The 25803-nt window shown below is 37.1% G+C and overlaps 1 protein-coding gene across 3 annotated transcripts in view; it reads right to left on the reverse strand.

Moving 5' to 3' along the window:
* Positions 1–19904, reverse strand: part of myh9b (myosin, heavy chain 9b, non-muscle) — a 67546-nt gene extending 47642 nt beyond the window's left edge. The window contains exons 1-3 of one of the 3 annotated variants that reach the window (XM_077202117.1): positions 19690–19904; positions 3611–3942; positions 1396–1552 (exon numbers count right to left, since the gene is read on the reverse strand). Coding sequence is in view for 2 of the 3 variants with exons in the window: in XM_077202116.1 (XP_077058231.1) it covers positions 1396–1552; positions 3611–3937 (484 nt within the window). In the remaining variant the exon portion in view is untranslated. The remainder of the gene's footprint in view (positions 1–1395; positions 1553–3610; positions 3943–19689) is intronic. The other 2 variants (XM_077202116.1, XM_077202115.1) reach the window with 2 other exon arrangements.
* Between the last annotated feature and the right edge of the window lie 5899 nt (positions 19905–25803).

Genomic DNA, 25803 nt, shown 5'->3' on the forward strand with positions numbered 1-25803 from the left:
AGAGCTCAGTAATGAGTGTGGGTCGAGACCCCTGACGGGGGGGAACACAGCGGGACAAACACTGCATTATTGAGCAACAGTCACAATCACATCAAGATGCAGTTCAGTTTCAGGATCTTTATTCTCATCTGGACTTTAGTCGCATTTCTGAACAAACAAAGAATTGCAAATCAAATTTGGAAGATTAATTGGATGATTAATGCTACTTTTAACTACTTTATGAATCTGCACACCAGACAAACGTAAAGAAACTGTTGTTTTCCAACTCTTCTTCAGGATCTAGAATTAGATTCAAATTTGGATACTACTTTTAACTCAATGGTTATTTTTATGAGTAAAATTGAATACGCACAACAGACAAGAAAGAAAGTTTGCTTCTTCTATTGGAGCTTTAAGCCTTATTTTTCTTTTAATTTTGATTCAGCGTGTGAATTCTGCTTTAATTGTAAATATTTTTGGATCAACAACTATTTGCCTCATATGATTCGGGACAAAACTTTTTCTTACGTATTTGTAAATATTAATTTTTTCAAAGGATTTGAATTGATGTAAGAAAACAGGATGTAGAAGTGAAATTCAAATTCAAATTTGAGCATTAATTAAGTAAAACTAATTTATAAAGTAAATATAAATGAAATTGAAGTAAATTGAGTAAAATAATGAAATTCATATAACTGTTGTAGTGTAGTTTTAAATACATTTTATTCAAATATTTCTTCATTTTTATTGTTATTTATTTGTATTAATCAATTAGAATCCACACAACATCCAAATTTAAAGAAATATTATAAAGGTTTTTTTCTTCTCATATTTATTCAAAAAGTCACTCACTTTTGGTGTCTCGTGTGTTCATAAATATAAATTTTAAAAAAGGCATCTTTACACCATGGATTTTTATTAACATTTTTATGTTGTTGTATTTCAGCATTCAAATCTGTTTATTGTTCCGACAGCAGAGAAAACATCTCAAATCAGCTGATAAAATCTATTTACATTTCAGGGAATAATATAATTAGTCTAAATTAATGATGTAAACATTTTTTGTTTTGTCTGCGCTGACTAATGATTTCACTTTATTGTGTGACTGTTTTGACTATTTGAATGACAGGAAGAGGAACTGACTGAAGTTCGAGTAAGAAGCTACATCCTGTAGGACGTGCGTGCGTGCGTGTGTGTGTGTGTGTGTGTGTGTGTGTGTGTGTGTGTGTGTGTGTGTGTGTGTGTGTGTGTGTGTGTGTGTGTGTGTGTGTGTGTGTGTGTGTGTGTGTGTTGGGTAGGATTAGTGTAAGGAGACAGAGTATAGAGTTTGTACAGTATAAAAACTAATAAGCCCACAAAGATGGCGAACCACACTGTGTGTGTGTGTAAGCGGGTGAGTAAGTGTGTGTGTGTTACCCTGCATCATGCTCCTGTAGGCCGTGTCAGTGATGGCGTAGATGTGCGGCGGCATCTCGTGGCGTTTCTTGCCCTTGTACATGTCCACGATCTCCTCGGAGTAGATGGGCAGGTTCTTGTACGGGTTGATGACCACACAGAACAGACCCGAGTACGTCTGCGGCACACACAGACCTCAGTCATGATGAGCTCTCACACACACACAAACATCATCCACACTGGCCTTCAAACGTCTCAAAATAAAGTAAAAACTGTGTAAAAAACAGTAATATCACACAGCTGCTTTATTTGAGTCCCAAACCGTCAGATGAATCTACGTTTATAGTGTTTTCTGAAGTGAAATGAACGCGTGTCCACATCAGGTCTGGGTTCCACTACAGTTTTCAGTCAGTATGAAACTAATCTGGCCTGATTTGCATAAGCAAACCGCACCTGATGAGCAAGATCGCATGAACTCTGGCCTTCAGAACATTATTAAATATCAGTTCTGTAATCATCACTAAACACATTTCACCAAACAATTGAGAAAATGCAAGTCAACAAAGTCTGTCGGGCTTTATTGAAATATAGTGTAATGTAATATAATATAATATAATCCTCACTGCAGAAAGAGCATGTGAGGAGGTTTCATTTGTTCAGCAAAAAGGTGAAGTGAGGACTTTCCATCGCTGGCATGTTAGTTGTCCTCATGTGTGTTAATCTAGTTAGCGTAATCAGATTGAGCTTTTCCCAAAACAAAACCTTTTTTATTTTCTGTTAATGCAACTAAATTGCTGCACTTCAAAAAATATATGTGGTTGTCGTGCTAGTGCTCGCATTTATGACTCAAACCGGCTTCGGAAGCAAATCACAGACCTGTTAGATTCAGATTCAAGAACTGAAACCAGTGTGAACCCAAACCCGGATCACACAAGCCGGACTTCTCTTAACCAGATTATATGACTGTCTAGTAGAGACTGTTCTCAAAGGGTTTTTTTTCTTTCTTTCTCAATCATCTTTAACGCAAACCTGCTCTCCCCTCCCGAACGCATCATTTCCTGTCCCCCAGGAGCACATTGTTCCTAAAGCTTCCTGTTTGGAGAAACGGCACTGAACAGTTTCAGCGATCGAGTCAGTGAGACCCCGTTATCTATATTCAAGGCTCTTGAATATCTTAACATTTCTCAAAAACAAACCTCTGACCCACAAAAACACTGAAGACTGAACGAGCTCCTGTTTTACCCGGGAAAACCATCAAACTGGTGGGACAGTGGAATTACGTGAAATTCAATTGCAGGACCTAATTCTCGTATTAACTCTATGAAGACTGCTGGTTTTCTAGATTATCCAGACATCATTTTATGGGAAAATCATCATTATATTGAATTTTATGTTTTAAAACTAGAGCTTTGATCATAAAACTAAGCATTCAAATATAATCTCACTAAGATATTATTGGCAGATGACTGATATGTATATGCATTTTATGCAAGTATATGCTTGTGCTATACTGTTATAAAGATCTCATTAATACACATTACAAGCAGAATTTCATACTTTTTTCCATATAAATATCGGTATCTGCACAAAATTGCATATTTTTTCTCAGTTTGGGTCTCTGAAAAAAAAAAGGGCTGTTTTTTCCTCCATATTCTCAATGTATCATACTTATATGAGCCATACAACCCTGGTGTATAAAATATGACACTCAACAAAAACTTATATATATTTTTTCTTTTTTTCGGCTACTATTTCATGTCAGGCTTTACAGAATCCCCAGATAACAAAATATATTTTTATATTATATTATTATATCAAGAACGTTTTTCCTAATATTACCATTACATTACAAAAACAATATTTCTGAACAATCTCAGAACATTCAAAACTTCCAGTATCAAAAAAAAAAATGTTCATTCTTCGTTTCGTGAACATTCCATTTTGCAAATGTTAAAGGAACGTTACTTTTGAACGTTCTCAGAACATCTACAGTAAATCTACAGTAGTCAACATTTGAAGTGGATCAAAACCTTTCATCAAAGTTATACATGAATATTGAACAATAACCATAGTGTCTTAGGATGACTTTGATGAACTTTTTTGATCCACCTCAAATGTTGACTACTGTAGTAACATTTAAAAGAGTTTCAGAGAAAACTCTTCATAAACGATGTATAAATAATGTTTCCTGTGCTAAAATTGAGACCCGATCACTTTGTGTGTGTGTTAGACTCACGTATATGAGTCCGGAGTAGTATCTCTCCTTGAGGTTGTGCAGCACGGACGCCTCGTTCAGGCAGGTGAGCTCCGCCATGTCCTCCACCTTACTGAACTTGGGCGGGTTCATCTTCTGGATGTCATCCTTGTTGACCCGCACCTTCTTCCCCGAGTCTGCGAGCTCCACCACCACCTCGTCCCCGTGCTCCTCCTTCACAGAGCCCGGCTCGAACCCCAGCCGCTCCGACGGCACCCACACCAGCTTCTTGGTGGCCCAGTCGGCCTGAGCCAGAGGGTTGCTGACCGGGTTACGGTCCACGTACAGGAACTTGTCTGCGTCCGACATGGTTTCTGGAGGAGAGAGAGGAGAGCAGGGTGTTACAGGGCATAGAAACGACCTTTGACACACATACACACACACACACACACATTACAGAAGTATGTGTGTGTGAGACTGTGTGATAGAGTGTGTGTGCGTGTGTGTGTGTGCGTGCGAGTGAGAGAGTGTGCGTGCGTGCGAGTGAGTGTGTGTGCGAGTGAGAGAGTGTGTGTGTACTTTAATAATAAGCATGTTTAATAATGTAAAGTGTTTATTTCACATATAAGCATGAGTGTGTGTGCGTGTGTGGGAGGGAGAGTTTGTGTGTGTGTGTGTGATAGAATGTGAGAGAGAGAGAGTGAGAGTGTGTGTGTGTGTGCGTGCGAGTGAGTGAGAGAGTGTGTGTGTGTGTACTTTAATAATTAGCATGTTTAATAATGTAAAGTGTTTATTTCACACCCTGACCAGCGGAATAAACAAGAAACAGCAAAAATAGACAATTACATCATACGCCTGAAGAAGCTTTTCCAGTTTATTTTCTCAGCAAATTGTTTGTGCATTCTATTCTAAATACAAAGATGTGTTATAATGGTTCAGAAAAATCAGATAACTTTGTAGAATTTTTGTTATTAATGTAACTACGGTTGTGCCATTGCATAGCAAATATTTTAGCCCACCAGATTTCCCATTTTCTGAAGAAAATGCAAGGCTTGTTTACAATGCCAGGTTGTCGCTACGCCGTTGCTAGTGTGTTCTGAATGTTGCTATGTGGTTGCTAGGGTGTTGGGGTGGTTGCTAGGGCCATTACATTCACAAGAGTGGAGAGGATCTCTGCTATCAGCGTTTAACATCTTAAATAAACAGCAGCTGAAGAGACTCTAGTGAGCTAAAGCTAACACCGCGAGCGGACGAGAAACAGATCTACAACGGGGCAGTTTCCTGCACGTCTTACATACTCGCTCAGGAATGCTGGGTCTGTAGAGCTCGTCCAAACACAGGTTAGGTCAGCAGCAGCTCGTAAAACACACCGAACGTCTCGCTCCTGGCGGACACATGAACTGACACCGCCGTCTGTAATTACAGCTAAGCGTCTCGAACACACACACTCGCGCTGATATAGTACGTGGGATGTTTTGTTTTAAATGCGGTTCAGCCATACACATTGTTAATTATACTATTCAGAGGAGTGTTTGGACAACAGCGTGCTTGTTTTAACTTCGTGTCAAAGAGCAGCGGGTCTCCGGCGGGTCACAAGCCTGTTCAGATCAACGAAGGCTAAAAGCTAATAAAACAATGCAACTAAACATATAATTGTGCAGAATTAGTTACTATAGAACAATTAAAAAAGTAAATCAGAGAAAAACCCCTTCCCAAATAATTTACTCATTTCCAACTTTGACTTCCATTTATTCCATATCCAAACCTACTAATAAAACAAGAAAACGAATCATCCTAAGGAGGCAAAGCCATTAAAAATGGTAAACTTTGACATTTCAAATATTGTTTAGAAGAGCACAGGGAGGGGAATTAGATGTATTGAGGATTTAGTCAAATGCTGAAGGAAAAGATGCGATTTTATGTGTTCTAGAGTCATGCGAAGATCAAGCCACCGCTGAGGAACACCAAAAGTAAAGGTTCTGGAAAAATTACTTTTTGGCTTTTACTTGGAATTCTATATAATATAATAAGAAAAATCAATTAAACAGGCCAATATAATATAATATAGGCCTAATATAATATAGTCTGATTAAACCCACAAACCTCATGAAAGACAATCTTTGTGTACTTCATAATAGTTTTTTTTCTATATATTCTTTTATAAATTTAAATTGCATAATTATTGTGATTAGATTGAATAACCACGATCATATGCTTGATCAACAATCTCGACAGGCATAGTTACTTTACGGGGCATAAATCTACGATATTCTAATGTTTTTTTCCCCTCACATATTTTAGTAATCGTCATTTGAAAGCTTGAACACTCAAAATTCATCCTGTGAAAATGTGGTGTTATCATAGAAACTGAACTTTAAAACCTTTAAGACAGGCTATTTTTTTTTTTTAATATTGACTTCAAAGTTGAAACCCGACTTAATTTATAGTGATTTTAGAGTCCAAATTATTTTGAAAAATATGTATTTTATAGGCCTATAAAATTTAATTCAGAACATTTGCTTTACAGTAATCTTCTTTAACATGTGCACTATCATTTTGTTTTAAATGCTTTTACTTCCGTAATAATTTGTTGAGTGTCTTCATATTAAAAAAAGTCTGTTTTTCAAAGCTTTCATGAAGTACTGTTTAAGTTCAGATCTATGCTCAAAAAGCAGTGTGACGGTTAACAGGTTGAAACATCAAAATTCACAATAAATAATCAATCATAGAGCCAAGTGGTTTGGATCTGGCAGTGTTTACACACACTCTTGGCGCGAAGGAACTGGTAAGGCAGGTGAACTCACGCAGGTGTGTGGTTAGAGCGGTCGCTCAAGGACACAAACAAATCACTGAGTTCAACTAAACTCCAACACTGCAAGCCCAAACAGGCACAAGATGGCCGACAGCGGTTCCCACGCGCCACTGAATCTTGCAGCGCCCGAGCTACAGGAGAGGGTGGGACACAACAGGTCTGACCAGATCACACCAACACACACAACCCCAAACAATGTGTGTGTGTGGCTTCAATGGACAGTCCAGAAAACACCTTCCCAACAAAACATTCTTAAAACACATTTTTTGTTAGCTGGGTTTATAGTGGAGATGAACAAGAAAGTTTGAGCAAAAGTGGCGGGAACAAGATTGAAACTGACTAAAAATTAGTGGTGTAACAATATATCACAATACAAAAATGCATCAATATGTATCGTAGATAGTGACAGTTTGTATTGTGGATAGTTCACCCAAAATATAAATTACTGTGAGAAAAAAGTTTTCAGAGTTTTAGTGTCAGTACTAAATTAAACTACTATATATAATGTTGAATATAATGTATAATAATACAATGAGGGAATATTTGTGGGCCTGATAATGCCAAATGTCTGATGTTACCAGTAACAAGTGGCCTATATTACTCTTTCGCTGACTAGATATAGTTCATATAAATGCATATAATATATACTAATATAGTATGCATATAAATGTATACTAATGCATATTAGTCTAAAATAATTCAGTATTCTCAGCTTGAGAATCATGAATATTGTTATTCTGGTGTCTCTATTGTCCTGTGCTTTGGGTTTCCAGCACCAAGTCCAAGCCTATTCATTTACACACACAATGCAACACCAAATTTAGCATTTTAATCAAAAGTAAATTTTTTGTTAACCTTCTATCATATGTCTTGGAATATCACAATAATATCATATCGTGAGTTCAGTATCGTGATATGTATCGAATCGTGACACACCCCTACTAAAAAATAATACAAACAAGCTTCCCAAACACACTGCCAATGGTGGGCAAAACACATTTTATGAAGATTAACATTGACAAAAAGCGATTTCTAGCTAATTAAATCTTTTACAGCTGAACAGATCAAAGCCAATCTAGCTTTAGACATTTCTAGATGTTCCCAACATGGGAATCACAAATTTCCCCAATTATTTCCAGGTTTAAAACTGAGCAGCAAAAAGGTTGCTCTGATAGAGGGACTCGTGGCATTTCCCCGCGCCCGGGAACTGGTTTGGGTGGTTAGTAATACAGATCTGCACACTCCATTGATTCTGTCAGGATGGGGAGTTATTTTAGTGTTTGACGCTCTTCCACACCCTGAGCCAGACACGGATTCCCACATGGGACGACTTTGGCTGATCCAGATTTAAAATAGATGATTCGATGTGTTAGTAATGGCAGACAATCGTATGTTGAGTTGGTAATTTGACAGAACTATGAGCAATGCTGATATCTACAGAGCAGAGACTTATATAAAGCCAATACTGAATAGTAAACAAGACAATATTTATTAATTCTGAGACAATCTGCATCAACAGCCAGCTTGCCAACGCCTGATCAGATAATAACGCATTGTTGTTTTCTTGTTCTCCAACATTCATTGATTCATTCATGCCATAATAGCAGCAGCACAAGCTATTTTAGTTGCAAACCTAAGGGGAGTAGAAAATAAAATAATCATACATAAGACTTCAATAAATAAAGAAAATTATACATAATTGAACAATATTTTTCCTATATCAAAACACAGTAATTATATAAGCGCTGCTTTTCAGTAATATTGTGTGAAATATTAAATCTAAATTCCATTTAATATAATGAATTATTTAAAAAAATATTGGCATTAGATGGAACATCATGCAGGTCTATCATTTATGGATTTAGTTTCAATGAACTACTTTTGTTTCATTTTATGAAATAAACATCTAGACATACTACTTTATCACTAGAAAACAATTGTTAGAAAATAGCCCATTAAACATGAAAGCATTATGCAATCATTTAAAGGGAAAGTTCACCCAAAAATTAATATTGGTCACCAAAAGGTTGAGGGCCCCTTGACTTCAATACCATAGAATGGGGGGTTGGGGGCGAATACTATAAGTCAATGGGGTCCATCACATATTTGGTTACCGACATTCTTCAATATCTTCTTTTGTGTTCATACAGAAAGAAGAAAGAAGTTCATACAGGTCTGTTCAACACAAGGGTGGGTAAATGACGACATTTAAGACATTTCTCCTTATTTAGAACCTTTAATGACAGAAAGTGTTCTCTAAAACAAGTCAAGAACCCTAGGATTCTACATAGAACTCATCTGAAACTTTCTGCATTATCCATTAACAACGGCTGTAGGTTTGGGAAAACATCTGTTGACCAGCCATTTGGTCTCAAAATAGCCAAATACTAGTTAATTAATGGGAATGCTTGGTTAATACAGCATTACTGGATAATCATTGGTTCCAACCGCACTTGCAATGGTAGAGTTTGTGTGTGTGTGTGTGTGTGTGTGTGTGTGTGTGTGTGTGTGTGTGTGTGTGTGTGTGTGTGTGTGTGTGTGTGTGTGTGTGTGTGTGTGTGTGTGTGTGTGTGTAAAACCCTTGAGAAAACACATCTGCAACAGTCCATTAGCTCCCAAACGGCAGACAGAGAGTGAGGCGACCGCTGGGATGTTCTCATGACCCCAAACACATCAACAAACCCTCAAACACGCCGACCTTACACAGCCGCTCGCCAGCTCAGAGACTAAAGAAAGTTCTGAAAGAGTCCTAAAAAGAGTTCTAAAAGACAGTTCTAAAAGAGAGTTCTAAAAGAGAGTTCTAAAAGAGAGTTCTAAAAGAGAGTTCTAAAAGAGAGTTCTAAAAGAGAGTTCTAAAGAGAGTTCTAAAGAGAGTTCTGAAGGAGAGTTCTAACAGAGTCCTAAAAATAATTCTAAAAGAGAGTTCTGAAAGAGAGCTCTAAAAGAGAGTTCTAAAAGTTCTAACAAAAGAGTTCTAAAAGAGAGTCCTAAAAAAGAGTTCTAAACGAGAGTTCTAAACGAGAGTTCTAAACGAGAGTTCTAAACGAGAGTTCTAAACGAGAGTTCTAAACGAGAGTTCTAAACGAGAGTTCTAAACGAGAGTTCTAAACGAGAGTTCTAAACGAGAGTTCTAAACGAGAGTTCTAAACGAGAGTTCTAAACGAGAGTTCTAAACGAGAGTTCTAAACGAGAGTTCTAAACGAGAGTTCTAAAAGAGAGTTCTAAAAGAGAGTTCTGAAGGAGAGTACCGAAGGAGAGTTCTAAAGGAGAGTTCTAAAGGAGAGTTCTAAAAGAGAGACCTCTGAAAGAGAGCTCTAAAGGAGAGTTCTAAAAGAGAGACCTCTGAAAGAGAGCTCTAAAGGAGAGTTCTAAAATACCCCTTTTCCACCAAAGCATTTTAAGAGCCGGTTCGGAGCCGGTGCCTACTTGTGAACCAGTTCTTTGTGTTTCGACAGCCAAAGAACCGGTTCTCGGCCAGGAAAACTGGTTCCAAAGCGGCACCAACTCTTTGCTGGACTAGAACCAGAGAACTGTTATTTTACCACGTCATGCTTACGGCGGGGGTTACGGGCGGGTTTAGATGTGTTCTAAACATCTTTTCTGACCGCAAAGCGAGGAGAAACATTTGCAGAAACACGATGTAGTCCGCCATTGTAATTGTTATGCTTGAAGTTGGCGCAAGCGTTTCTAGCTTTTTTTTATTTTTAATTTATTTTTAATGAAAACATTATGTAAGCAAAGAAGAAAACAGTCACAATATAGAAACAAATAAACGGAAAGAAAAAAAGACACAAGATGGGGGTACATAAATAATCAGAAAAGATTATATATCAAAGGAAAAGATTAAAAGACTTACATATTTCAATTGTTTTTAAAGCCTTCTTGGTACACGAGTTAGAGATAATCCCAAAGTAATGTTGTACTTGCAAGCGTTTCTAGCTGAGACGTATAGCGACATACACAGTGACGTAACGACATCGTTCGCTGGGCGCTCTAGTCAGTGGAAAAACAAACCGGTTCTGAGAAGGTTCGCAAGTTGAACAAACTCCGAACCAACTTTGAACCAGCACCAGTTCCGAACCAGTTCTTTTTTAGTGGAAAAGGGGTAAAAGAGAGTTCTAAAGGAGAGTTCTAAAAGAGAGAGCTCTGAAATAGAGCTCTAAAGGAGAGTTCTAAAAGAGAGTTCTGAAAGAGAGCTCTAAAGGAGAGTTCTGGAAGAGAGTTCTAAAGGAGAGTTCTAAAGAAGAATTCTAAAGAAGAGTTCTAAAGGAGAGTTCTAAAGGAGAGTTCTAAAGAAGAGTTCTAAAGAAGAGTTCTAAAGGAGAGTTCTAAAGGAGAGTTCTAAAGGAGAGTTCTAAAGGAGAGTTCTAAAGGAGAGTTGTAAAGAAGAGTTCTAAAGAAGAGTTCTAAAGGAGAGTTGTCAAGAAGAGTTCTAAAGAAGAGTTCTAAAGGAGAGTTCTAAAGGAGAGTTCTAAAGGAGAGTTGTAAAGAAGAGTTCTAAAGAAGAGTTCTAAAGGAGAGTTCTAAAGGAGAGTTGTCAAGAAGAGTTCTAAAGAAGAGTTCCAAAGGAGAGTTCTAAAGGAGAGTTGTCAAGAAGAGTTCTAAAGAAGAGTTCTAAAGGAGAGTTCTAAAGGAGAGTTCTAAAGGAGAGTTCTAAAGGAGAGTTCTAAAGGAGAGTTGTAAAGAAGAGTTCTAAAGAAGAGTTCTAAAGGAGAGTTCTAAAGGAGAGTTGTCAAGAAGAGTTCTAAAGAAGAGTTCTAAAGGAGAGTTCTAAAGGAGAGTTGTCAAGAAGAGTTCTAAAGAAGAGTTCTAAAGGAGAGTTCTAAAGGAGAGTTCTAAAGAAGAGTTCTAAAGGAGAGTTCTAAAGGAGAGTTGTCAAGAAGAGTTCTAAAGAAGAGTTCTAAAGGAGAGTTCTAAAGGAGAGTTCTAAAGGAGAGTTCTAAAAGAGAGAGTTCTAAAGGTTCTACGGTTCTGAAAAAGAGTTTGAGGTGATGGCATTTTGCACAATTTCTGGTTCCCTAAAGAACCTTTCAACCGTGTGTCGTTGCACTAATGCATCAAAATGAACATTAAAGGATGAACATTAGCTATGCAACTGATCCTGCTGCCTCCGAGAATGATGGGAAATGTAGTTTTATTCCTCATAAACCAGCTGTGTAAGTGATGCTTCTGAACTAAACTGTCCACTGGATAAACACGTAATTATGATCTGCTTATGCCGTTACTCTTTAATGCTAGACTTGAGTTTTCAAGGTTAATGTTTTCCACAATTACAACATGTGTTGTCGTTCATCTGGTAAATACAGTCATTAGTCCCTCTTCTGCTCGACCACCCATCTGCGTTTCTTTATCAGAGAGCGCTGGAGTTATTCCACACGTTTCTTGCCATATTCCTTTCATTTCTGCAACCCTTATTCTCAGAAGACACACGGTCCGACTGATGAATATACTCAACACAAATATCCACAATCGTGCAGCTCTATGACCTTCTGTTGATGAATTATGACAATGTTTACTTGTCGGCGTATATACGTTTTATCTAGTTGAAAAAAATGCACATTTTATCGACCTAATCTTTTTTTAATTGACATTTCAGAATAAGAGTCCTTTTGTAATTTCAGACTTGTTTACAATAAAAATAAGTCCCGCATATTGTTATTTTACACAATACTCTACATCTGCCATTTAATTCAATTTAAACTCTTGTAGTTTTTTGGGCTGTCCCGTTACACAATTTACAATTTACACAGCTTGAAGCAGAAATATTTAAAGGGAAAACACATAATTTGATCAATCATTGCAATCCTGAACTTTTCTAATGCACAATTTGTTAACTCAGGTGCATGTGTGTCAATAGTACATTTATCTAAGTAAATAAATGTTTTAAAGACAGTTAAAGCACATTCTCAAGCTCGTGAAATGATTGTAAAGTTCCTCATGAGATCAGATCTGATAAAGGCAGTGTGATCGAATCACACAAGGGGGAAAATCTGAGCTCAACTCTCCCTGACGAGAGCAGTTTGACACAGATCCGTCTGACACACTTGAGTCTCCTGGCGCTTCGGTCAATCTATTTTTACCCATCCGTCTCTCAAGACTTCCTTCAATACAATCGTTTCAGAGCAAAGACTCTTTCTTTAGCTCCTGCAAACCAACCATTTCATGCGATCGTTCACAGATTCACTATATAATCCCTTCAAGAATATGAATCCAGTCAGTGAAACTAGCAAATATTACATTTCACCCCACAAACAAATGAAAAAACACTAAATTATAACAAAAAAATACATTATTGTTTAATGGACGTTTTGTGGGATTATTCTCATGACGATAATATTTCACTCTTACAGCAAAACAATACTGTGCAACAATTCATTTAAATCACCATGATTTAAAGTCATAATGTGTCAATACTTCATTTAAATCACCATGATTTAAAGTCATAATGTGTCAATACTTCATTTAAATCACCATGATTTAAAGTCATAATGTGTCAATACTTCATTTAAATCATATTTTTTTCAGATCATAGTCTCAAGAACTTGGAGGTTTAAATGTGTCACGAAAATAACATCACGACGCAAAACATCTTAACAGACCTTCAGTTCTTCATGCTAATTTTTAATTTTGGGGGTAAAATATAACCGTTTAAAATAATCATTTGTTTCTGGATTCGTTAAAGCACAAGAACACGGACAATAAACCGTTCTGTGCAAATAAACAGGTGGTTTTTGTTGTTTTTTGACATCAGACAAAGAAATAAATAAAAAAGACTCTTTTTGGAAGCTTTAATGCGCGATTAATCATGATTTAGAACAAAGATGCAAAAGTGATGCAACACACACACACGTCTAATCCAGACCACATTTGTGTCTGCGTTCTGACTGAAGGTCTCCGAGGAAAAACACGCAAATGCTCCAGTCGCCAGTTAAAATATAACGGAATGTTCCGCTTTCCGTGCGTGCGTGTGTGTGTGTGTGTGTGTGTGTGTGTGTGTGTGTGTGTGTGTGTGTGTGTGTTGCAGCCAATCAGACGAGAGCTGCTCATCTCAGCCACACCTCATGTCCTTCACGTCATTACAGCTGTAAACACGCCTTCTGTGGTACATTTATGACTGAGCACTTACGACTTCATGATACATGCGAGCGCCGGGTAATAAAGTGTTTTATATCGGACTTTATTATGACTCTTCCACTGAAATCTGCAAATGAGGGGATTGATTTCCAAATATTGTCCTTCCTGGACCTCATGAATCACAACTCTGTGTCACTGGTTCATGAATCCATTCTTACACAAACAACTGAACATTAGGCTTCTCAGAGAGAGAGAGAGAGAGAGAGAGAGAGAGAGAGAGAGAGAGAGAGATAAAGAGAGAGAGAGAGAGAGAGAGAGAGAGAGAGAGAGAGAGAGAGAGGAAACCGTAAACAAAGAAAAAGGAAATGACAAGAAGAGCCTGACACTGAACTCCTGCCCGCCTGAAAGAGTGACCAGCCAAGACACACACAGACATTAATGACACTGATCGCTGAGATTTATGAAGATATAATTACAACAATATAATACATATACATATGTATAATAATACATTTACAAATGCATTATAATTAATACAATAATATTTTTTTATAATGTGCAGATAGACATTAACGTCCACTGATTGCTGATAATTCTAAATAAATAATATATATAAAAGTACATATTCATAATACATAGCCTAATACATGTGCATTATATTAAATAAAATAATCAAATCAATATTTTATGTGCAGATTAATTTATTAAGTATTAATGAATTTAATCTAAAAATACAGTTGATAAAATAATATACAATGAATAAACTATTTATAGTTTAATGCATAATTAATACGTAAATATATCCATTACATTTTTTATAATAATACAATAAATATAATGCATACACTAAATAATAAATATAAAAATGCATATTAAAATACTGATAATAGATAAAAAAACTAATCTAGTTTATAAACACATGCATTTAATAATAATGGTAAATTTGCATTAATTTATTATTTTATAAGAATGTAAATAAATCTACGCATTTATAATTAAAAAATAAAAGAATTAAATTAAATAATCAAATCATTATTTTTATTTCAACATTAAAATGTTTTATATCCATACATATGAATAATACATGAACATTTATTTATTTAAGAATAAAATAGTGTTTATAATTAATTCAATTTATTAATAAGTATATTTAATTAATAACAACAATAATACATATAAATATATTACACAACAATACATATATTTGAAATTATTTAAAAAAAATTACAACCAAAAAAACAAATAAATCGAATCAATATTTTTTATTTGCACATTAATTAATTAAATAAGTAAATTTTGGTCGGGTTAGCTGGATTATTACACTGTGGGGTTTATTTAGCAGTAATAATGACCTGAAATATATCCATGTGTTTATCAGCACTGACTGTTGAATAAGATTTCAGCTTTATAACATCAGGAGACGATTAATCTCTGACTGGAGTAAGTAAATATTTATGAGCGTCTTTATCTGTAAATCATGTCGCTTTCATTGGCTGCTTTTGCATCTTATCTCACTCTGCTTATCTGCGTTTGATGACGCCACACCCAATCAAATCAAAGCTCAAAGTCTACGAGCTCTAAACGGACCCTGGCCCATCTGCAACAGGAAGTGACATCATGAGCCTGGCACTCAGCCAAGCAGCAGGGGGAATGAGAGTGCAGTGCATCATAATGCAGTCATGCAGCAAATCATGCGCTGAACGACACGGGTGAAGGAGAAACTAGACGTTTCTTCACATGTTAATGCGCTCAGCAAACAACCAGGACGTGGAGAGCTTTGTTTGTCTGGATATCAGCTCATTTCCTGCCATTGTTGCGTCCTCCAACTACGCAGGTGCATTATGGGAGGGGCCGCTCGATAGGACAGAAAAGAAAACCAAAAAAGGAAAAGGAATTGTGTGGACACTCCCGAAAGCCTGGAAACGACAGCGGTGGGAAATGTAGAAAAACCAGACGGATTTGAAAAACAAGACAAAATACGAGAATATGATATCGCACCTAAAATAATCATCTGCCATAATTTACTCATCACCCTCGTCTCGATCCATGGACAAAAAACATTCTTCAAGTTATATTCTTTTGCGTTCAATTTAGTTAATAATAAATGTACATTATTTATTAATTTATTTATTTTTATTATTTAATTGTAAACACGTTTTAAATTATTTATTATTGATTTTAAATAAATGTATAATTATTTATTACATAAATTTTTTTTTTTTTATTAATAGTATTTAATAATAAAAAATTATAATACATAATATAAATCAATAACAAATAACATTTATTATTATATTAAACATAATTCATAATTTTGTCAAAATCTGAAACAGACAGAAGAGTCTAATCAGCAAAGACAAAACAAAAACAGATATCTCTGATATCTCTAAAAAAATAATCATAACTAACCATAAACGATATGTATAATAAACAGATATTCCACTGAAGTCATTTGTTTATTAATAATAAATGTCCATTCATTTATTTTAAAATTAAACATTTTTTTAAATACATTTAAATTACATCTTATTCATCTAATATATTTATAGTTTAATTGGTTTATTAATATATAATATTTCAATCATTTATCAATAATTTACTTATAAATTTATTTCTAAATTAATATTATCTATTTACTACTAATAAAATACATATATAATAATAATAAATAAATAAATAAATATAAAATATATGATTATACTGAATGTAATGGTTAATAAAATAATCAAATTATTCAACATAATCAGCAAAGACCACACAGAAACAGGCATGATCTTATTTCTAAAAACAAATCATAATAAATAGCCAAATAAATATTAAACATAACTGACATTCTTCTAAAAAATCTTCCTATGTGTTCTTCTGAGCAAGAAGAAGCTTCCCATGAAGCACTGCAAATGATGTAATCCCATAAAACAACAACGCTCTATGGAGAGAAACAATGGGATTGTAACTCCCAGAGTTCAAATGCTGACAGAAAACACAGAGGAATTTAGGATAAGATCAGAGGAAATGATATGAATCAGGTGGATGACATCATACAGGCGAGACGTTCACTCATCATCGGACCTCGCACCTGAACATGACCTCACTCCATCAAACCACTCGCATACTTTACCCACAATGCCACGGGCTCTGAACACAGGGTAAACAACACCTGAAGCTGGATAAAATCCTGCAAGTCCACACCTGTTCTCATCCCACTATTGTGCCTGTGGATTAACATCTATCCGCCGTCGGCCATTTTCCCTCCGCTGATCCCGGCAAAGCCAACAAAAACACCTTTTAAGAACGTAACGCTCCCATTAAGTTATGAAAACATCATTTCGGATTGATCTCTGAACGTTCAAAGCGTTTTAAATATGCTTTGTTTCTTGGCGACTCGAACGTTATGCGAACATTCCATTTTGCAAACATTATCGGAATGTTGTTTTTGAACATTCTAAAACAAATTTAAGAATGCACTATATATGGGCCACCATATCCGCATAGGAATACCATTAAAAGCAAGTATTTACAAACCCTGACCCTAATATAAAGCAATATTTTAAGCTAGAACACAATTTATATTAACTTTGATTAAAACATCGACATTTTTTTTGCACTATAGGGGTGCACGATATATCGGCCACCATATCGGTATCGGCCGATATATGCTCATTTTTAATGTTACCGTTTTCGTCCTGATAAGAAGATTTGGGCGATATAATAAAGCTGATAAATGATGTATTATTTCCTTCAGCTGAGACTCTTCAGATCCGCACTGTTCAACATAATGAGTTTAAATTGCTTGAAATATGATTGGAATCACTTTAAAAAAAGGAAAATGCAGTTCAGTGGAACATGAGCAGAGCAAGTCTGTTATATCGGCTTATAAAATAATAATATAAACATAATTGTTTGCTTGGGACATGAATTGTAATGGTGAGACTTTTGTTTTTGTAATCAGGCTCTCAAAAATAATATAAAAATTTGGATTAATATTTATTGGCCAATATATCGGTTATCGGCTTTCAAATATAAAGAATTATCGGTATCGGCCAAAATTTTCATGTCTGTGCATCCCTAACAAAATTCCAAATAAAACGTGTCAGGCAACAACAAAAAACGTTCCATGAATGTATAGATAATGTTTTTGCGTGACATTTTGAGAACGTTATATAAGACCAGATAACGTTGAACAGACGTTTTATTAATGTTACTGGAAGAGCGTTTGTTCATTACTAGCCAGGACGTTAGCTAAGGAACATTCCGTGCAAGCTGGGACATTTCTCAGGAAACACGGTTGTTTAACTCGCGAGTCTCCTGAGGGTTTGCAGAAAGATGGCGGTGAAAGATTCACACAAAACTCAACAGCCTACAGAGGCGTAGTTCAATACAATAGTGTTACTAATGAATGCAACGATTTATTTTATGAAAGATAAGCAACAAGTGACTCAATTGACCATGATTTTACCGCACTTTGCAGTGGGACTAAGACCCTCAGCACACGGTTAAATCACTGCAATGCATGGCTTGGCTTTGCATTGCTTATTGCTTTATTCTGCACTGAAAGCACACAATAAAGCTAAAAAGTTTTAGTTTGTCGTGTTACAATGATTCCAGTGCAGTATAGCTATTAGCTTATTTAATATTTAGCATGTTTAAGCTTATTTGTATTTCAAGATGTTCTAATCTATGAGTGTTTGATGCAATAATGAGTCATAAAGAGAGATAAATATGGTGAAAGTTATTGCCTCTGGCTGTATATTGTACATTTTGGAAAACATGGCCAGGTATTGCATGCGTATGGTGTGTTTAAGTCCTCTTGGGAAGCTGGGAAGATGTTATATTACAACATCAGGTGCGTTCAAAACACTTTTCAAGATGGTACCGTAGTTGCATCCATTGTGTCCGTCATATTCTCACTGGAAAATGGTTTCCCATTCGCAATTACGTTCATCTAGTAAATATGATCTTTTGACAGGGCTTGCATACACTAGTACTGTGGAGTAGTAGTATTCCCAAACATAACAACATGTCAGGGTTAAAAAACGAGAACAACTAAAACAAAATGCAGAATAAGACCAGCATGTGCTTTTAATGGGTCACAGCGTCCTAGACACACTCCCTAACAGGAAACCAGGTCACACACACACACACAGCAAACGTCCTCTAAGAAAGTGAAACTGGTTAGTCTATGTTAATATATGCAGGTTTGTGTTATTTAAACTACACCACAACTAAATCAAAAGCAAATCAGTACATGAACATTAAGCTGACGCCAACTGTCAATCACTCAATGACTAACTTCAGGTCTTCATGAACATCCTGTTCATTTTCTTGGCGTCGTCGTGTAAACCATAAATATGTACATCTATGGTAAGTTATAATGAATAATGTTAAAGTCCGTTATGCTATGTTACATACAACATTCCATAAAGTACAACACAAACCAATTTATTTTTCAAACTTAAGAGTTGACACTACTGCAAAGTCGGCCTAAACAGCACGAGCTCGCGCAGCGCGCTCCCACGGACGACCGTGTGCGCGCTTTACAAATATAAAAAAATATATTATACAATATAAACTGTCTAATGTACGTTTCTTGCAGACTTTGATGAATATTATACAGTTTTAGATAGCGAGCGCGTGCACGCAAATACAGTAAATACGCAAATACGCTCATCGAACTTTGAGAGCGCGCGCGCTCCGCGTAACCTATTTGTAACCGCCACTTGCCCAGAACCCCCTAAAAAGTGTCAGAAACCGTTCAGGACCACCCGTGTGCACCTTAATGTTCCCACCCCGGTAATAATTCGTTAATTCAGCGTTGTCCTGAAGCTCGTGCGGGAAGGGAAAACGCACCACTCGGCCCAGTTTAACGCGAGCGATGACGTAATGAGCGCCCGTGAAACGTCTCTCGTCACTATGAGTTGCATCAAGCTCACTTCGCATCGCTGCACTAAACAATAGCTGTTTTCTGTCACATTAACGCATTTCCGCGTGCCCGGAGACCCCGTTAAGGCCCGCGCGAGCCGGTGAGCACGAGCACTTCCTGAAACTCACCTCACTATGTTGTGGCTGATCTGATCTGACGCGTCACAGGTTATCAGCTCCGATTCGCACGAAATGATTTCACGAAGCGTTATGATCTCTAGCTCTGAAGTTTGCAAGTGCAGTGAAATCAGGTCGCGTCAGTGAGCGTACCGATGCGAACGTTAACAATCATACCGTTACCGTTAGGAGGGTTTACCTGCTAATCAGATGCAGACGTTCGGGAGGACGGTTTTCAAAAACTCCAGGGATTCAGTGTGGATTCGTGTCGCTGCGCTCCAAACTTCAATTTTCAATCCACAGCAACTGCGCACAAGTTTGCTCTTTTTTCTTTTCCTCCTTTCTTTTTCTTCCCTCCCTCCACTGGGTAGTTGAACTCCGTCCTGCTGTAATGGTTCGGGGTGCGGTCCCGGTAGGGGGTGTGGCCTGTGCTGCGCGTAACCGCCCCTCGTCCAATCACAGCCCGCTCGCTCTGCATTCTCGAGGGGCTTCGGCCAATCACAGCGGCGTGCGGGCGTGACGAAGCTGCAAAGTTCGCGTCAGAGGGTGAACTTGAAATAGTTGGAGCCGCAGGGGCCCGTATGTGTGTTTAATGATTGAGGTATGTGCGCGACTTTGGGCTTTTGTGACCATATAAGTCGCCGGACCGTGTTTACACACACACACACAAATAAAGGAATGTCTGGAATCAGGAAATTTCTTCACAAAAACTTTCTTTTAATAAATAATGGGTGGCATTGTTGACATGCATTCCACAATATGAAGCGTTTATTTTACTATCTCCATTCAAATATTTATGTGTATACAGTTTATTTTACTATTTTAAAAGTTTATTTTTGTCTTATCACAGATCTCTCTATCTATCATACATCTTATGTAATATAAATATAACATAAATATATATTATATATTTAATATGTATTTGTTTTAATAGCATGTTATTAATTTTATTGTATTAATTTCTGAATATGTATATATTTACTATTTATATAGGCTATATAATATATTTACATATATATAGGCTATATGTGTGAGTGTGTGTGTCTGTTTTATTATCATGATATTCATTTTTTTGTTATATCTGAATATTTAAACATGATTTCTTGCCATCTCAGTGCTGTGGAAACTCAAAAACAAATCAAAATACATTCAAAACATCCCAAACATGAAAAGTAAAAGTATCAAAGCACGCAAACACATAAAACCTGAATGATATCTGCACATCTCTTCATATATGTACAAAAATAAATATATGTGAAAGCATCGACCGGTTATCCGCTCTATTATATATTTTGTGTGTTTTTAATATCATTGTCTAATTTGTTTATTTTTTGCATTATTGCATTTGCATATATTGCATTAGCAATATACAACACAACTGTTGTACAGTATATGAGCCATTGAAATATTTCTCATGTAAGTTGCTTTGAATACAAATTGAATACAAGCAAATACAGTTGTGTGTTTACAGGAGAGATTGTCATGCAAGAATCAGAGCGGTGTAAAAACGCATGCATGGATGATGGCACGCGGGAGGAGAGACCCGCTTCACTGAAGTATCTGAGGAATGCGGGATGATGTCCAGGGAAAGGGACGCAGGACCTGCCGGGAGTCTTTATCAGCACGGAGGAATGTTTGTGGAAGAGCCTCAGTCGCTCTGAATCATCACTGACTCTCTCACTCGGGAAATCAATCCAGAGTCTCTCTGCTGATTGGCCAACTGGGAATTTCGAACGCAATGTCAAAGGTCTGTATCACACACACACACACACACACACACACACACACACACACACACACACACACACACACACACACACACACACACACAGTCACACGCACACACACTCTCACACACACTCACTTAATCACACACTTACACACACAAACAGTCACTCACACACAGTCACACATGCATACAAACACACGCACACACGCACACACACACACACACACACACACACACACACACACACACACACACACACACACACACACACACACAGTCACACGCACACACACTCTCACACACACTCACTTAATCACACACTTACACACACAAACAGTCACTCACACACAGTCACACATGCATACAAACACACGCACACACGCACACACACACACACACACACACACACACACACACACACACACACACAGCCACACACACAGACACAGACACAGTCACACACTCTCACACACTTACACTCATAAACAGTCACTCACACACATTCACACATACACACAAACACGCTGAGCGATACCAGATGCAGAGAGACAGACAGAGAGAGAGAGAGACAGATTACCAAATAAGGTCACTTCTGACCTCTCTCCCTCTCTCTCTCTCTCTCTCTCTCTCTCTCTCTCTCCCTCTCCTGCAGTGTGTGTGTGTGTGTGCCGCCCGGTCTGGGTGTGTCCCGGCCGCTGGGTGTGTTTCCCTGTGAATGCATTCATGCAACGTCTGCAATGTGTTTGCAACCTTTGTGCTTTTCTTTATTTGTGAGAAACTAGATGAGTTTTAATGTTTGTTGTAACGCAAGTTATTTGTGTGTCAGAACTGTTAACGGCACTCCCATGATCCTTTCTCTGTGTGTGTGTGTGTGTGTGTGTGTGTGTGTGTGTGTGTGTGTGTGTGTGTGTGTGTGTGTGTGTGTGTGTGTGTGTGTGTGTGTGTGTGTGTGTGTGTGTTTCTGTGTTTGTCCTTAAGTGGCTCCAAAGAAAACCTCAGAATAATTAAAAACTGCAGCCAGCGAGAGCAGGCCGACGCATCCTGATCTGTGTGTGTGTGTGTGTGTGTGTGCACATGTGTGTGTGTGTTCTCCCGCCCGCTCTCCTCCAATCAGAACGCAAGAAGCACCGGTCGTCCGGACGCTTGTTGACTCACTCGCGTCGGGAATGTTTTCGAGAAGTTCCCTTTCTTGTGAAATTTGGCCTTGTCTGCCTCCCTCACAGTGAAAACACACACACATCACACACAGCGAAGAGACAAACGTGTGCGCTTCAGCGTCTATCAGATTTAAAGAGTGTTTAAATGACAAATAATGCATATGCAAACAATATCTTAACTGTAAACACAGACTAGATTAGAGGAATTTAGTGTTTTGCACACACACACTCACACATACACACACTCTCACTAGCACGCACAGACACACTTACTCACACACACACACACACACTCACTGTAAAAAAATGATTGTGATTTTAACCGTAAAAATGCTATACTGTGAAAAACTGTTAATTGGTTTACAGAAAGTTTCCTTACTATATGAATAACTGTGATAGATCTAACTGTACATTGTAATTTTACAGTAAAATACCGTTAAGTTTTTGGAAGTGAAAAAGAACAAGTCGTTGTATAATTTACAGAGAAAACCCGTAAATTGACATTCCTACGATTCCCTCCTTGACACTTCATATTTGATGTATTTTTGTTGAAATTACTGTTTCTTCATAGTTTTTTTCTATGTACATCAGGATTTTATGTTACTTTTAATGTTGTTTAATTTTCATGTGTCCTTGTGATAAGCTATAGTTCATCATGTGACTCTCATCGCTGCTGTGATTGGTGGTTGTCAGTGTATCAATGATACAAAACAGATATAAATACTGCACAGGTCGGTAAAATAACATTATATCAGATAATGAAATACTTTTTTTACTGTAAATTTAACTAAGTCTGTAAAACCAGAAATGTTGCAACCGTATTTTTTACGGTAGATTTCTGGCAGTCACAACTGCCCGTTATTTTTTAACCATAAATGTACACACACACACACACACACACACACACACACACACACACACACACACACACACACACACACACACACACACACACACACACACACTTCACTTAGCTAACATTATTTATTTTATTTATAGATCATTTATATATATTTTTGTCATCAATATTGAGAAAGATCTTATGATATTTTGTATTTAAATCAATCAATCAACCAATAATTTAATTAAACGCATAATACATTTAAATATTTTAAAATAAATAATATATTTAATATATATAGGCTATATACACACACACACACACTTTTATGCTAATCGTGATTAATCAGGATTAATCGGTTTGACGATTTTTAAATAATAAAAAACAAATACCATAAACTTTTGTTGGTCACAGATTTTATTTTCTGCAATAATCCGAAAGCCAATGGCAAAATCCTATTGTCCTCCTCACTGCAGCAACTCTATATTTCATTGGCTGCTGTTGTTCCTTATTCCCTCTCTCTCCTGCACACTTGAAGACTAGCTGGACAGCTTTGACACAAGTAGCCTATGAGAAGAACTGTAGTAAAGTTGTGCAAGTGTTGAGTAGGCCTACGACTTGTCAAAATATAATATTATAGTAAAATGTTGAGTTCAGCATCTGAGGTATGTAGCATAGCAAGAAAAACGCAAATAAGCACACTTTTACTTTCAAGGCAAACAGCCTGAGAGAGAGAGAGAGAGAGAGAGAGAGAGAGAGAGAGAGAGAGAGAGAGAGAGAGAGAGAGAGAGAGAGAGAGAGAGAATCATTAAACTTGAGAAAGGGAAAAGTGACTGCGTGTGAAAGACACGAGAGCGCGGAGGAATTCTCTTCATGCTCTGTGTTTTTGCCTTATATGGTCAGAGAGAGAGAGAGAGAGAGAGAGAGAGAGAGAGGGGTGGAGGTGTGGTCTATTGTTTCGGAGCGGAAGAGTTGTTGAGTTTCTCTCTCTATTCCGTCACTCTTTCTTCTCTTCTCCCCTGTTGTTTGTCGCTCGCGGACAACGCGTCTCAGTAACGCAAACAACGCGTATCAGCAGCTCATTTGCCTCGAGTCACTTCAGTCTTCCAGGATACTGGAGATCTATACAGCACTTTCCACACAAAAGCGTCGGGTTATTCAGCTCTGAGCGCATGGAGACCTAATGGAGACTTAATTTAGTATTAATTGTTTTACCTCAAAATAAAAAGATTAAACAATAAATATAAAAGTCGACTTTAACCAGGACTTTCTACTCAAAAGCGTCGGGTTAATCAGCTCTTCTAAGCTCATGCTATGGAGACTTAATGTAGTATAAAATGTTTCGCCTCAGAATCTAAAGATAAAAACAAGATATTATATGTTGCATGTGTAAGTCTTTTTTTATCGTTTTTTAATTTTTTTTTAGGCGCGATATGTGCTAACTAAAATAACTACACAACTGAAATAAATAAATAACTTTTATTTACAAGACATTTAAAATTATATATTAATTATAGCAAATACTTAAAATATGAATTAAAATCTATAACAGTATCTCAATGATAGGCTCCTAAAATAACTGAGCTCTTTTGAGAGGAAGTGCTCGTGGCTGATGATGTGAGGTGATGATGTCATGTGCGGTCAGGTAATGGCAGGCTGTCATTGGTTGGCTGGAGTTCTGCTGGATGACATCATGCGGCGAGATTGAAGAACCGCAGCGCAGATGACGTCATGAGAGAGAGAGAGAGAGAGAGAGAGAGCTGTCTTAGCAGGATATAAAAGTCACTTTTAAGAGCCCTAGAAAATAAACATCAGGGTCTGGATGGAGTTGGAGTCATGAAAAAGCTGCAGATGATGATGATGATGATGTAACGGCAGCTGCTGACAGACCGTTATGAGCTCAAACATACCTGGTGAATTGCATCATCACTGCACTGCTATTAGAGAGAGAAAGGGTATTTGCGACTGACTGTAGCAGCTAACCTGTTCCATGCACGCGGCTTTAGATGACAGACATATGAATTATTCCGACGGGAGTTATTTGGGTTATGAATCCTTCCGTCAAAAAGAGCCTCTGGCTGAACTAAAACAAGACCGGCCTCTCTGGAGAGATTCACAAACACAGACCGTAATACGGTGATCATGTAGACCGTTATCTCATATATATATATATATATATATATATATATATACACATTTTAATGAACTTTTACAGATGTATAAATTATATAATTGTTATTTTGACAATTTAGTTATGTTAAAAGATATTAATCTGAAAGGTAAAATTATTCTATGACTTTTATACAGGCTTATTTACTTATTTAATTGCCCATATTTTAACTGAAGATATGTCATAATAGAAACAGTAAAAAGCGAAGATGTCTAAAATTTACATCTAATTTATGGAAATATTAAATAATAACCCCATTAAAACAACACCAAGGAACTTTTCCTCTGCGGTCGCCCTACAGGTTGGAAGCGGAATTGTCCATTACCGCTGTCGTAAATAATTTAGCCTACCGTCGCACGCGCACGCTCGCTGTTCATCCAGCAAATCATTGGAATCAACAATGGCCACAGACAAGG

This window comes from Siphateles boraxobius, unplaced genomic scaffold (assembly GCF_051911475.1).
Source record: "Siphateles boraxobius isolate OS27281-9 unplaced genomic scaffold, OSU_SipBor_1 49, whole genome shotgun sequence".
NCBI lineage: Eukaryota > Metazoa > Chordata > Actinopteri > Cypriniformes > Leuciscidae > Siphateles > Siphateles boraxobius.